Raw genomic sequence first — 13,385 nt, forward strand, 5'->3', positions numbered from 1 at the left:
GAATCACGTTAGTGTCATTTAGACCATTGCAGAATCAGAAAAGATTTAGTACTATCTAAACTGGTCAAAGGCCACTTCGAGAATACGGATGTCGCTCCTAGCTGATCTCTCGTGCAATTCGATGACAACAATTAAGTGAGGGCATAAGCTGTGCGTCATCCTCTTCCTTGTGCCTCTCATGTCTCTTATATGAAAGATTAACCCTATGAATGCAAAACCTCCAAAGTCATTTCTACGTCTAGTCGTAAACGAGTTTGCCACATCTAGGATTGCACAGAACTAACAAAATAAACAAGAATTAAGTAAGAAGCTCTACAAAGTCATCACCGTAAACTCTGCACAAAAGTTAAATACTTAAGATTGCGTTATTTAATATTTCAAAGGAATGGAGAGAAGAATCATCTTACAATCAAAGAACAAACAAGAGGCACCTCCTTCTCAACAAGGAATTGCATCACCATCTACCAAGTTGAAATTTCCAAATTCAAGTTTAACCTCGGTTCAAAACATCTATAGGACAGACAAATCTTACAATATACATATCCGAATGACAAAACATTACAATTTTAACCAATCAGAGCAGAGCACATCACAAAATGTATCTGGTTTCGAGATATCGCATCGTGCAGGACACAGTCTGCGTACAACTCTTGGAGCACGGTGAACCACAGGCCACAAATATATATATCAGCTACACAGTATGCAAGCTATTGGGCTGTACTGCTGCTTGAAGATTTTTCACCGCACTATCATACTGAACGAAGCCCATGAACCAGAATTCATGATTGTCCACAGAAATAACCTGGATGTACTTTTCAGCCGTATTGACCCTGCTTGTTGACGGGTTGACTGCCTTCAGTTGATGCAACGGAATAACCACCTAAATTCAGTTCAAAACAACAACATTGAGAACAAGCATCATGAAACATAAAATATAGCCACAGATGACCCGAAAGATTTGGCATTAGAAGCAAGACAAAACAGATCGGTCTATGACATGCTCCACACCAGCCTCATTCACAATAGTCAACTACTCTAACGTTCACAAGTTTCCATTTTGGCAAGATTGTAACAATGGCACTGAGCAGGCAGGCTTGGAAGTTAATTAAAACACCATGTGTTCCCTCCTCCAACCTGTGTAACATGTGGGTCTTGACCTTATTGCATGTACGGACTGTGTAGTCGTGTGGTCTCTGCCCCTGAACTGACACATCCACAAACCACTTCCTTCAAATTCCCTTTTGCATTCAAAGTAGGAAAAAGATTGGGAAGCTCACACTACCAGATTGAAAATAGTTCATCTTATTATTATCTACAACCCTTAATTTTCACTGATAAAGCGAAGAAAAACTACTTACAACATGGATACTTTTCCATGACAGCAAAACCTCTAATACACAAAAGTAAGAAAAACAGGGGTTTTAGGAGAAAGCGTAAGCGCAGCGCTTGAATCTCTTGTCGATATGACTACTCGTCTTGGACTCCTATACCCGGTACTTAAGAGAAGCGGCTGGATGCATAACATAATAGTGGTTTTTGACGTAGTTGCAAGGATCAGCTCCTCTTTTGAAATTTAGGGCGAGTTACTTCGCGCCTCTTCCGCTTTCAAGTTGGGGCGCTAATGCCCTGTCGAATAGCAGAGAGGGAGGACAGTGCACCAAAATCCAGCTCATGGTTAGGTAAGAGCTTTCGAATACAGTCGGGTTTGAGTTATAAACTAAGCAGACTCAACTTGTCGCAATCACATCATTAATGTGAATCTTACATGAGCAGCCTTTTTTGGGCCCATCCTTACCCCAATATCCCGTTCATCCCACCCTCAGTGTAGGTCGATACCATTCCCTCTCATATTATAAGCTTAAACGCGATAATTTTAGCATGCAGGTCCCATTGAGGCTAAGCAAATTGTCACCCCTAGGTAAAAAGAGGTTGCTCATGTAGGAAGTACTACTAAGTAATCAAGTTGACCAAAATGCCAAACTAGAAGTAGAAATGACAGAGAGCAAATTGGAATGGCAAGACAATCTTGTTAAGCACATCTCTCTCCCCCCAGAAACGATCATCTGTTCTTCTCAGTAAGCTATTACAAAAGCATCGAGATGAAAACATCCACATCTTCACAAACATTGAACACGAAATCGTGACTAAAAACTTAAGTCGCTCATTAATTATGATACTGTAGCAGCAACTAAATTAAAATGTCATAAAGTTCAACCTTTTAATTTTCTAGCAGCTTCTTCAAAGTCAAAGCTTTCAAACTACAAAAGTTTCTCTAATATCATCACATATGTGTGACAAATGATTTTGAAAGCAGGGGGCGCGCTTATTATCTTTTAGTGCATTGAGAATTTGCATCAACCGTTTGTGATTCTTGTGACTTTACTTGGTCAGAGTTGAGGAAATCAGAGGTAGGTTCAACTTCAGAGGTTAACCAAAAAAATTTTAAAGGCTGTCCATCTTTTTCAAAGAGAAACAAAAATTCCTGCACATTTCCTTTCACTCTTCCCTGATCTAATCTGATTTCGTTTGTTTAGAATTTATACTCCTCTGACTTTAACCTTTTCCTTATACATTTTCCCGTGTACTTTTTTTTTTTTTTTGGGGTCATACATTTCCTGTATACTATATACTAGAGTGGGACACAATTATTTTCATTTACTCTTTTGACTTGATAAGAGACTGGGGCATGAAATATCCAACATATATACCAGTAGCAAGTAAATTTTCGTGTGTGCGTGAGCCGTGTGTATATAGAGGTAAGCAAAAACCATGCAAACCTCATGAGTTTCAAAAAGCAACCTCATTATAAGCACACATACTGAATTTAATTCCTCGTCATGGAAATCAACATCAGAATAAAGACAATGCTTTAATTGGAGAACGATGATGCACACCTTATAGTAACTATATTCAGTCTGATCACCAGATTTGTAGGAAAGAGGATTGTCACTACAAAACGCAAGCTTTGCCGAAGACAAGTATAGAGTGCCCATAACTGGACCAGCAGACGTGGACAAATAACATGCAAATGACTTCAGAAGCTGCTCCTCAGGAACAGTTTCAAAAGTAGCCCGGAAAATCTTCTCATAACCGCCTTCTGCCAGAACTTTTGTTCCCTGAGCAATTCTGCTGACAGCAGCATCAGCAAAGCTGGGGCCTGTTTTCACTGTTCATACAACAATTTTTGAGATGTTACGCAACTCAAATGATCTTTATGATTGCACTAGCTGCATCAGGTGGCTTACTAGGCAAAGTTTCACATAAAATTACTCATTCCGACTTCAAAGTTTAGAACATTGCTTTTTTGCAAAACCGTCCTTTCAAGAGAATCACGGATTTACGATTGGACAATCTCATATCAAATGGCAGAGCCAAATACACCATCAAATCCCTCGCGACGTCCAGAATTCTTTCTGTCACTGAACTTAAGCAACAATCCTAAGGAACTAAAAAGAGGCCTGGGACTTACAGTGCTGCCACATGTTTCCGGCGAGATCCTCGGCCTTCTTGGTCGCCTCGGCGGCCCTCTTTCCCCATCTCCCAAGCGCATCCTTCACCGTATCCATCGTATCTGCGCATAATCACGAGATTCAAGAACCGATAACCAACCAAAAGGCAATCCACAGTTCCCTCAATTTCCAACCAAATCGGGCCACACTCACTCTTAACAGACGATTGCGGAGCTGGAGCGGAAGCGGGAGCGACGTAGGGATTGGACTCCGTCGGCATGGAGGTGGCGGCGCTGCCGGAGATCGGAGCACGGGGGGCCTCGCCGGGGACAGGGGGAGGAGGATGAGGAGGGGGGGCGACATCGTCGGGATCGAGCTTGGGGTAGGGCGCGTAATCGGAGGTGTGGGGGCCTCGTCGCGGTTGGGATCGGGGCCGGGGGAGGGTTTCGGCGGGTGAGCCGGATCCGATTCGGGCTGGCTCATGGCTTCCTGGTGCTTCTAGTAGGATCGGAGGAAGATCGATGGGCGACGAGGCGGAGAAAGGTTCAAGAAGAAGAAGAGGAGCAGGAGGAGGGAGGGGGAGAAGCAAGGTCGAGCTTTTTTGCTGCTTTGGGGGGTCGTTTCTCAGGTTTGAACTTTGAATGGTGTGGATGCGACGGTCGATGTCAATCGATCTCAGATTCTAGACGTATCAGTCATGGGAACATGCAGCGTTTCTCTCTCTTCTCTCTTCTCTCTCTCTATTTCCTTTTTTCAATTTTTTTTTATATTCATTTTGGGCCTTTTCATGTTATTTGTTAGAAAACAAAGATTGCGGGGCTTGATTGCATCCAAGGGCCCACAACTTTAAAAAAATTTTGACCACAACCTGGGATTGTCCGAAACACGTGGCGCGCTTATGAATCATCATTGCGCGAGGGATTCACCATCCTATGGTGATTTCGGCTTAGAATTTTCTTACAAAAATGACTAGGTAAAAGAAAAACTGGAATAAATAACTGTTACCGATAATGAATACATTTTCAATGATCAATTATTTCAAACGATACAAGCGATCATTTTTGTAAAAACGCTTTTCAATTTAATTATTTTTCACGAAACCAATAAAGTCTTAAATAAATCAATATATGACACTTGAGAACTCTTTACATTGTTTTTAATTCGTTTTGATGGCATCCAAAAAAAAAGAAAAAGTACTGGTGTCGTAGCCAGAAAAAAAAAATGGAAAGAGGAAAGGAACAGGTGAAATAAAATTTGGAGAGGAAAAAGAAAAAGAATAAATTGGCTTCCAACACACAACATAATAAGTGGATTAATTTTCTCCATTCTAGTAGGGTGCTTATTCAACCATAAGGCAAATATAATGATTAGGAAACCATAAGAGAAAATATATAAGCTACAGTCCAATAATAAGTACTTGTCATTATATTATAACTCAAAAAACTTGATTAATTAGCTTGTGGAGCCTCGATATCACACAAATGGTATATTTCTTTTTACAAATATAAAGCGCAGAACAATTTCCAACTCATTTTTACGGAATTCAGCCATATACTGAAAAATTGTCATTTTTCTGAAAAATAAATTCTTCAAAAATATTTTCCCGAGCTGTTAAATTCCATGAAATAAAAGGAGTCTAAGGCTCCGTTCGTTTTGCGAAAAACAACTTTCAGGAAAATATTTTCCAACGATTCCGATGTTCACCTGCAACCAATCGTGGAGGAAAAAAAAAAGAAAAAAAATAACAATTACAATTTAAAAAAAGAAAAAGAAAATAAAAAAGAAACGAATAAAAATAAAACCTATTAAAAGGAATGCAAGGAGTGAAATCAAATTCGATTTTTCATATCAAATAACGGAAAATATTTTCCATGTCATTTTCAGGTTTCAGCAAAAACACTGAAAAATAATCATTTTCTTGAAAAATGACTTTCTGAAAAATATTTTTCAAAAACACATCATTTTTCGCAAAACGAATCGAACCTAAGATTTCACAAAAACAATTAAATATCACTTCCACACGGACCTACATACCACTTATACTCTATTTTAATTCTATTTTAACACTTGACTTAATTATTGCATGACACAAAGTCAATGAGACAATTAGTAATAACATGAAACCTACAGAGGCATGCAGCTGATACATTGAAAGAGGGAGGGAAAAATACATTCCTGCAAATCACTTTTGATTTCACGTCACAAACCCCAAGACAGAAAAAGGGATGTAATAGTTATTCGGCAGACCACCATAGTTGATGAATTTCAAAGTGAGGAAGCTAAAGAAGCTAGTCAGGGAGCCAGTCGAACAATTCTCCAGACTCGTCTTCCGTCGACCTCTTGTGGACAGTACTGCAACCTGTAAGAAGACCATCCACAATCAACCAAAGGCATTGCGTGAACCGAAACCAAGCTTGCCTCATTTACTCGGGGCATTACTTCCACGTGCTACATCTATCTTCCAAGAATGCTAGTTTGAACATTTACTCGAACATCATCAGTTTCTCTTCTGTGCAAAAAGATCACGAACCACGGGGTTCCGAATGCTCCCCCTTAGGCTCTTTCATCATTTCATTAATAAAATTTGATCACATTAGAACTCGCGCAATATTTTTCTGGATTACTCTTGTTCACAAGAATCCCCATTTTCCATGTTCCTTTGGGCTAGCACAGCAATCCTCATTACAGACAATATCTAATTGTTGATTGTTCATAAAGCGTATAGAGCCATAGTGCCATTCCAAAATGGCACCAAGCCCAAGATTGCTCCCCAAATAAATGGAATGCAGTAAGATGTCTACTCCTATGAGACTACTAATTTTAACCAAGTAAAATAACTCCAGATAGAAAAGCAACGGATCACAGCCAAACACTTCGAAATGATTAATACAAGGATGACGATATTTATGTAGATTCCTGTGATTACATACATCATCTAGATATCGACAATTGCTAAAATCCTTCCATTAATTTCGTTTAGAGTGATTAGAAAATCTTTGGCCAGATTAGAAAGAAACTATACCTGTCATGCAGGCGAGACTGCTGGCCTTGCCAAAATTCGATAAGCTCTGGCTTAAGTCTGTATCCTCCCCAGTGTTTAGGCTTTGGAATCAAATTCCTGCATCCCATTCAATGGAAAGGAATTTTCACCCAACGTTTGTGATATACACATGACAACAGGATAAGAAAAAATTCACTCCACATCATCACAGGGTATCATTGTTAAGTAGCATAGACCAGATCATCTTTAAAATACACCACATTATGATATGGCAAATTTTCATACAGATAACTGCAGTTCTGATCACTTTACAATATGGAAGTCAGTCTAAGAGGAAAGGTTATGGAGCTGATCCTATACGATGAAGGCATAAACTAGAATAATCGTTGTAACTTACACATCAGAAAACTTTTCCTCCAACTCTTTGTACTGTTGGTGGAGCACCTGCCTTCCAGGAACTATAGAACTCTGAAGGGAAAAAGAAAAGTGTCTCATAAATGATGCTAAAAAAAATATTATGTGCTTTATGCCAATGAATTAAACCAAAGATACCTGGTTGCTGACTATTGCTCCAATCTGACTTCCACGAGGACGACTGTGGAAGTACAGTTCAGACTCTTCATTGGAAACTTTCTCGACAGACCCTTCCACTCTTACCTAGACTCAAAATTTCAAAATTCTCAATCAAGCTTCTCGATAGCTGATTTTGGTTTGTATGACTTGTAGAAAGACTCGATAATAATGGTGTTTTGGTTGCTTGGGCACACTTAGAACACAAAAGAAAGCACATCCCACGTTATCAGAAAGAACTTCATGCTAAAGCACAAAGAAAACTTCCATAGTAGGAAAGAGGCAAAGGCAAAACAGCAAAATGGCAATAAAAATTGGCAAAAGGCAGCCCCCTATCGTTCTAGTGATATCACTCAAGAGAAAATTGCGATCATGCAGCAACACGTTGAAGCACAGAGTAAGAAGAGAATAGAGACCCTTCTGCTCGTCCCTCATTAGCTTTCATAAAGGATAAGGAATAACATCTAGTAAGCTGCTAAGCTGCAAGGTTCTGGTTCACATTCACATTTCACACTATCAGCAGCTAGCTGTAGCATTACACCAATGCTGCTGCACAACTAGTTGTCTCCTGCACACTGGTTGCTGCCACCGTACCATGCATTTTTTTTCTTTTGTTCTTTTCCAGTAACCACAGTACTCCCCATTAAAATTTGAATTCCACATGAGCACCACAACCTCCCCCCCCAAACACACACACACACACACACACACACAAAAGGGGCATAGACTATGAGCTCATCCTGAAGTCGAAGTTCACCTTATTTTAAATGAACTACTCCCTCACCATCTAACATTGTGTTAGAACAATTCCAGATTCCATGCCTCTCGGAGAATTTAATTGATGGGTGATTCATGAAGTGACTGCTTTACGTCAATTCACTTCCACCAGAAGATGTAGAGTCCTCTGAAATAATTGACTCATCACAAGATCTGACAATTCTTAGCACGGTCCTCGGATTTGCATGCATTACCTGACGGTTGAGGCTTTCCCAGTAGAAAAGCAGTGATGCCCAAGGATTTTCAGATAATTCACGTGCCTTTTGACTTTCATAATTGGTGTACCTAAAGGAGGGAGCAACATATATCAAATATTTGGCTGTCAAAAAAGTCAATATTCAGTACCTGGGCAATATTGCAATGGCCAAAAAAAAAAAAAAATGGCACTGACCAGACAAAGCCATCCTCGTCAACTCCTTTCAGCAAAACCATGCGTGATGAGCTGTGCGACAAAACAACAATTTTTTGAATCAGACTAATTCATCCATGTTTGTTGACCTGCCATTGTTTCAAGACATACTACACAAAAATGACATGCTGATGTCAACAACCCACCATAAGCTCTTAGCCATGAAAGAGCTGTCACTGCAGCAAGACTAAAGAATTTTCTGTACCTTTCGTCTAATTACAAAGTTCTTAAACAATATCTGGACAACTCTTATAAAAATAGACAAATGGAGTTAAGACTTTCATAGAGACCATCGGAAGTCAGTATCAGGACAATAGTAGAGTCAACTAGAAAATTTCACAATAAGATAGTTTGAAGATAAAGGAGTGGGAAAAAACCACAAACTTACGGTTTCCCATCCTTGCCAGCAGTTGACAATGCCATGGCATTTGGTTCCCGCAACCCAGCAGCCACTGCTTCTTCAAACCATTTGCGAAACTACAGAAAGTTGTCACTCGTTGGTGAAAAGTGGAAGGAATCGTGGTTCAATTTTAACAATTTTCCAAGGTACGAGTTGAAAAGATGTGTGCTAGACATAAAAAATCACGGTATGACAAACTCAGTGAAAGAGGTGATATCCTTCATCATCTAAAATTACCTGCTTGATGGGGTGAGCCTCAACTTCTTCCTCCTGAAACTCTGGTGAAATGTAGTTCTCTCTCATGGATGATATATCAACTTGAGGGATCTTGCCAATACGGACACACATTGATGTTCCAGGATATGGAGGAAGCCGGAGGTTATACTTCTCTGCTATAGGTGGTGGGACAAATCTACCTCCTAAAAAGTGATGTGGACCACGAAATTGCTTGGCACACAACTTTGGAGCAGTTAGAGAAACCTAAACAAAGGAAAACCTACAGGCATGAGGTTGGTTTTTCAGTACATTGTAAAGAGCAACCATCTTATTGGTATGATGCATTAATTTGAACACTTCAGAAGTCCCACAAGAAAAATACCAACATATCAGGCTTGATGCCTTCACCACTGACGTCCCCTTCTTCAACATGCCATCCGGAAGGGATATCTATGGAGACAATTGCAGGAGATTTTTTATTTGCTTGGTCACTTTTTCGCATACCAGCCAATCTTCTTATTATATCATCAAAAGGCGGCCTTGCGGCACCTGAGGAATTTGAAAATAAGTCAATACCTCAGAAAAATGAAAAAAAGGAAATTTCATACAAAGAATATTAAGCCAAAAGAGCCATAACATAAAGAGACAGACAGAGGAGTACAACTAAAGTGAAGGAAATACCTTCTCCTTGCATGTGCAGTGGGAATATGCCTCTTTCAGAGAGACCATCGAGAATACAGGACAGTGATACATTCCATTTTTCTTTACAGTGGGAAAATTATTTGACCATCATTATCCTAAGGTCAAATTCTGTAAGTGAGACAACACTTTATCTTCAAAAGTTGAAAAATCAGATTTTTTCTGTAAACATTGTACTCTTGCATGTTTGGTTTGGAAATTTCACCTGTTTAAGCCTTTATGGAAGTTTAGAGGAATTAAACAATTGTTGGAGAAAAAAAACACTACTCAAATATATCCCACAAAATTGAGTAGGGTTAATATCCTCCAACTCTGCGAAGTGTAGCTCTGTCCATGAAGAAGAAGAGAATCTATTTAAGTAAAAGGACAGGCATCAAGTGAGCCTGTGATGAGCACCCGAAGTCTATTCAGACTCCACAAGAATGGAAATGATAAAAGATATAGTTATAAGTTAAGAGGCTTCACCAGGCATATTGACATTCTCCTGTCATCTACACATGCCCTAGTATGATAGGCCTTTGCCATTTAAGTCAAATAGCAGTATCAACATGTAAGGAGAGTGACAGGGTTGGTAACCTTATATCATTATGATTGTAGGAACTCGGTGAAACTTATGTTCTACAAATAAATCAGAGATAGTTTCCAATCAACATGGAACACCAAAGAAACTACCAAAAGAGAAGATTTAACCTAACCCTTAAACTTGGGATGCTAAACTAATAATTACCATGGAATGAGAACCCAAATACTGCATCCACCAAGATATCGAACTCCGAAGACAAGTCTGAAGGAAGATCTTCCACTGACAAGAAAGGAACTCTCAGAGATTCGAGCTGCAGACAGGAAGATCCCAGTAAGAAAATGTAAAATGCTGCCACTGAATAACTGTTCCAGCATATTGGATTCAAAATTGCGTCCAACCTGAGTAACCAGACCGGTATAAAGAGGCTTCGGAGTACGCTTAGGATAACAAATGCATGGCTTATATCCAAAATGAAACAAATGACGAGCAGCTACCAGGCCATCACCACCATTGTTCCCAGGTCCACATATTGCAAGAATGCGCTTATACTCGCTGGCTTTGTATGCCTGCCAGCAGATCAGATTTCTCAATTGTCTGACATTACAACAACCAAAATACTAAATGCGAAGAAGCCCAAGTAGATTTCAGCCAACATAAGTTGCAGCAGTAACCACATAATTCCACCCCAAAGTTCTGGTAATAATTTAATGGTAGGTAGCAATGTACTTCTCTTGACCACCAGAAAGAGAAAAAAACGAATTGGCAATCTACCGTTAGACAGATCAGGACATCTACGTCTACAGTTACATTATTTCCCAAGAGATTTTTTCACAGAATCAAAGAACAGTCGTGCATCCTACGTACTTTAGTTGCTAATAATCCAGTAAAGTGAGACTTCCACATCAAAACCTAGATACGCCGCTTAAAAGGCATTCAAGTCACAAGTAGATATAAAGCACCAGTTACATGCATGAAACAGATCATTAACTCTAAAACTGAACATATCACTCAGCCAAGCCATCCGTCGATCACTTCTTATTCCGTCATCCTCATCCCAATTGTTTATGAAGCCTATTTGCTCACTGACAATGCGCCCATGCCATTGCAAACAAATCAAACAGCAGTGACAGAACAGAATTGAGAAAAAGGCGAGGAAGGCCTTACCTCAGCGATTGAAGTCGCCACGCTCAGGCCAGCCAACTCCTGCAGAAATCAAAAGCCAAAAATGTAAACTGATTCGAACTAGCTGCAAACGAGACTCCACACCCCAAAAACACTACAATCACAGACAACGCGACGCGCAGTGCGGTCACATCTCAACAATTCGAACTCAGGCACCGACCATGAGCTGATCGACGCTGAAGCCGAGGGGGCCCATGAGGTTCTCGTCGATCTCGGCGGCCTCTCTCTGCGTGAGGTACGATATGGAGCTCGGATCGCAGAAGCCCTCCAACCGGTCCGCCATCGCTCGGCGCTCGCGGTCCGACCTGGAGCAGAAGGAACGAATCGCGGGGCCCCAACCAGCACCAGGAAATCCCTGGCAAAGAAGAAGACGAAGAAGAAGAAGGAGCGAGCGATGAATTTGAGGCGTCGACAAAAATGGCTAGAGAGAGAGAGTAGAGAGAGAAGACTCACGGCGGAGAGAGGAGGGGAGGGTTTAAAAAGGGCGGAGAAGAGTGGGGGAGGGAGCGAGTGGGCGAGGAAGAAGCATGTCATCGTCGTGGCGGTGGCGGTTTTGTTGCGTAGGATCGACCACATTCTCGTGCGGACATGTACGTAAAAGACCAGCCGAGCTCGAGAGTTTAGGAGCAGCATCAGTTGTTTCTCGACCCCACCTTTTGAGGTTGGTCTTTACAGCTTGTGCATTGGGTTTGGCACGGCAAAGCCTTATGCAAATACGAATTTTCGAGCTCTAGGATTCGGAACTCGTCGTTGCGATGGACTGACTTATTCACGCGCTGCTCGGACCTATAAGTGCACCGGGGTACATTCTCGATTGTACGGCCGGCCTGCCTTCATGGGATGCTTGCCCTCGACTTTTGGTCCGGCCACTCTGCTTATTAAGGAACCAGCATATTCGGGGACTATTCATTCTATAGATACGTTGAGAAGTGTCCTTAACTAATCTCTTTGAAGTTGGGTGGAGCAATAAGAAACTAAATTTAAAAATTTTATGATTCGCTCAAAAATTTTCGTTATTTAATTCGTTAGGAAACTACATTCAAAATAAAACATGTTAATGAATAGTACAATCTAAAAAAACTGGGTCTAATTTATCTTTTCTCACCCGACAAAAGGCATAAAATCATATAGCCTATCACAACCTGCCACGTTCGCAAGAAACACTTCTCTCTCCCATGACTCATCTGTCTTCCTCACACGTCGCTTTGCCGCGTGAAGTTAAACATTTGAAAACGGAAAGCCTTGGCGCCTTGAAACGTAATCTCCGCCGGAATCCCTCGGCGTGTCTCGCCGAAGGGCGTGAAGTTAAAACCTCCGTGATATATCGTCGCTTTCTCATTCTAGGGTTCTTCTTATTCTCGCTCGTAGTTAAGCTTCAGTTTTAGGCTTCAATGGCGGGAATTTCCAACCAAGGCGGTTCGCTCTGCAACCGCGCCGACGGTGCCTTGGATTATGAGGTGAGTTTCGATCAATCAACTCGTCTTTCCTCCCCTTTTAACTCGAGGAATCTTGTGCTCTTTTTTTTTTTTTTTGTGGTAGCTATTCGAATCCCGAAAGATTCAACCCTAGTCAAGATTCGTGATGCATTACACATAATCGTTTGAAATGAACATTAGTGGAAAAAGAGCAGAAATTCAAACACTACAAATCGGTCAAATTCTCTTTGGTTTCTATTTGTCTTGTAAGGGAAAACTAAACCATACGCAACGTGTGAAATGAAATGCAAACATAGTCCAATGATAATTTAATTCTAATGACATGCGAAAATAAAATAAAAACAATCCTACTATGTCATGCAATTATAATTAAATTAACCTAACATGCAATCTAAATGGTATGCAATGTGCGTATTATGACATGGCAACGACATGACACGCACGATGGCATGTCATAGATGATGTGGCGCGATAACGAGGCATGATGACATGGCATAGTAAAAAGCATTGACATGATGACATGTCATAGTCGCGTGATTCTACTGCCAAAACATGTGGCACGGTTATAAGGACGTTGCCGAATTAGGGAATTTTCCTAATTTGGATATGCATAGGATCTCAAAGTAATGAAGTTAGATCGCAATATATTCAGATTAGGCAATAAAATCATGAATTAAATTTGGTTCGTATAATTACCTACGAACAAAGATTATGTTTCCCAAA

General features: G+C 40.5%; 2 protein-coding genes and 1 long non-coding RNA gene across 4 annotated transcripts; all 3 read right to left on the reverse strand.

The window, feature by feature from the left end:
* Positions 1-342: 342 nt before the first annotated feature.
* Positions 343-4,073, reverse strand: LOC115739536 (GEM-like protein 1). Its single transcript, XM_048274944.1, is given in 6 exon segments — positions 343-880; positions 2,895-3,166; positions 3,470-3,571; positions 3,663-3,863; positions 3,866-3,981; positions 4,023-4,073. Coding segments are annotated over 5 exon segments (831 nt in total). The 5' UTR covers positions 3,933-3,981; positions 4,023-4,073; the 3' UTR covers positions 343-691.
* Positions 4,074-5,593: 1,520 nt separating this feature from the next.
* On the reverse strand, positions 5,594-11,876 carry LOC115739532 (pyridoxine/pyridoxamine 5'-phosphate oxidase 1, chloroplastic). 2 transcript variants are annotated; one of them, XM_048274943.1, is made up of 14 exons: positions 11,688-11,876; positions 11,387-11,637; positions 11,209-11,247; positions 10,443-10,610; positions 10,249-10,354; positions 9,205-9,371; positions 8,844-9,086; positions 8,595-8,683; positions 8,189-8,239; positions 7,992-8,082; positions 7,003-7,107; positions 6,848-6,918; positions 6,472-6,567; positions 5,594-5,808 (listed from the first exon to the last, which is right to left on the reverse strand). In XM_048274943.1, exons 1-14 carry the CDS (start codon positions 11,857-11,859, stop codon positions 5,742-5,744), a joined length of 1,716 nt encoding a protein of 571 aa, XP_048130900.1. In that variant the 5' UTR covers positions 11,860-11,876; the 3' UTR covers positions 5,594-5,741. The 2 variants fall into 2 exon arrangements, with proteins under 2 accessions (XP_048130900.1, XP_030528524.1); XM_030672664.2 differs by having other exon boundaries at positions 11,387-11,581; positions 11,680-11,874.
* LOC125313893 lies at positions 7,198-7,985 on the reverse strand. The gene is made up of 2 exons (XR_007197594.1): positions 7,732-7,985; positions 7,198-7,695 (listed from the first exon to the last, which is right to left on the reverse strand). It is a non-coding gene; the product is annotated as an uncharacterized LOC125313893 (long non-coding RNA).
* Positions 11,877-13,385: the final 1,509 nt, after the last annotated feature.

This window comes from Rhodamnia argentea, chromosome 2, assembly GCF_020921035.1.
Source record: "Rhodamnia argentea isolate NSW1041297 chromosome 2, ASM2092103v1, whole genome shotgun sequence".
Lineage (NCBI taxonomy): Eukaryota > Viridiplantae > Streptophyta > Magnoliopsida > Myrtales > Myrtaceae > Rhodamnia > Rhodamnia argentea.

Bases quoted from the DNA above. Each gene is read 5' to 3' on its own strand.
- LOC115739532 (XM_048274943.1), bottom strand. From the start codon at position 11,859: ATGCTGCTCCTAAACTCTCGAGCTCGGCTGGTCTTTTACGTACATGTC. The intron at 10,611-11,208 runs GTAAGGCCTTCC...ATCTGCTGGCAG, and splicing joins TGGCGACTTCAATCGCTGAG to GCATACAAAGCCAGCGAGTA. The intron at 8,684-8,843 runs GTAATTTTAGAT...AACTTTCTGTAG, and splicing joins AGGCTCACCCCATCAAGCAG to TTTCGCAAATGGTTTGAAGA.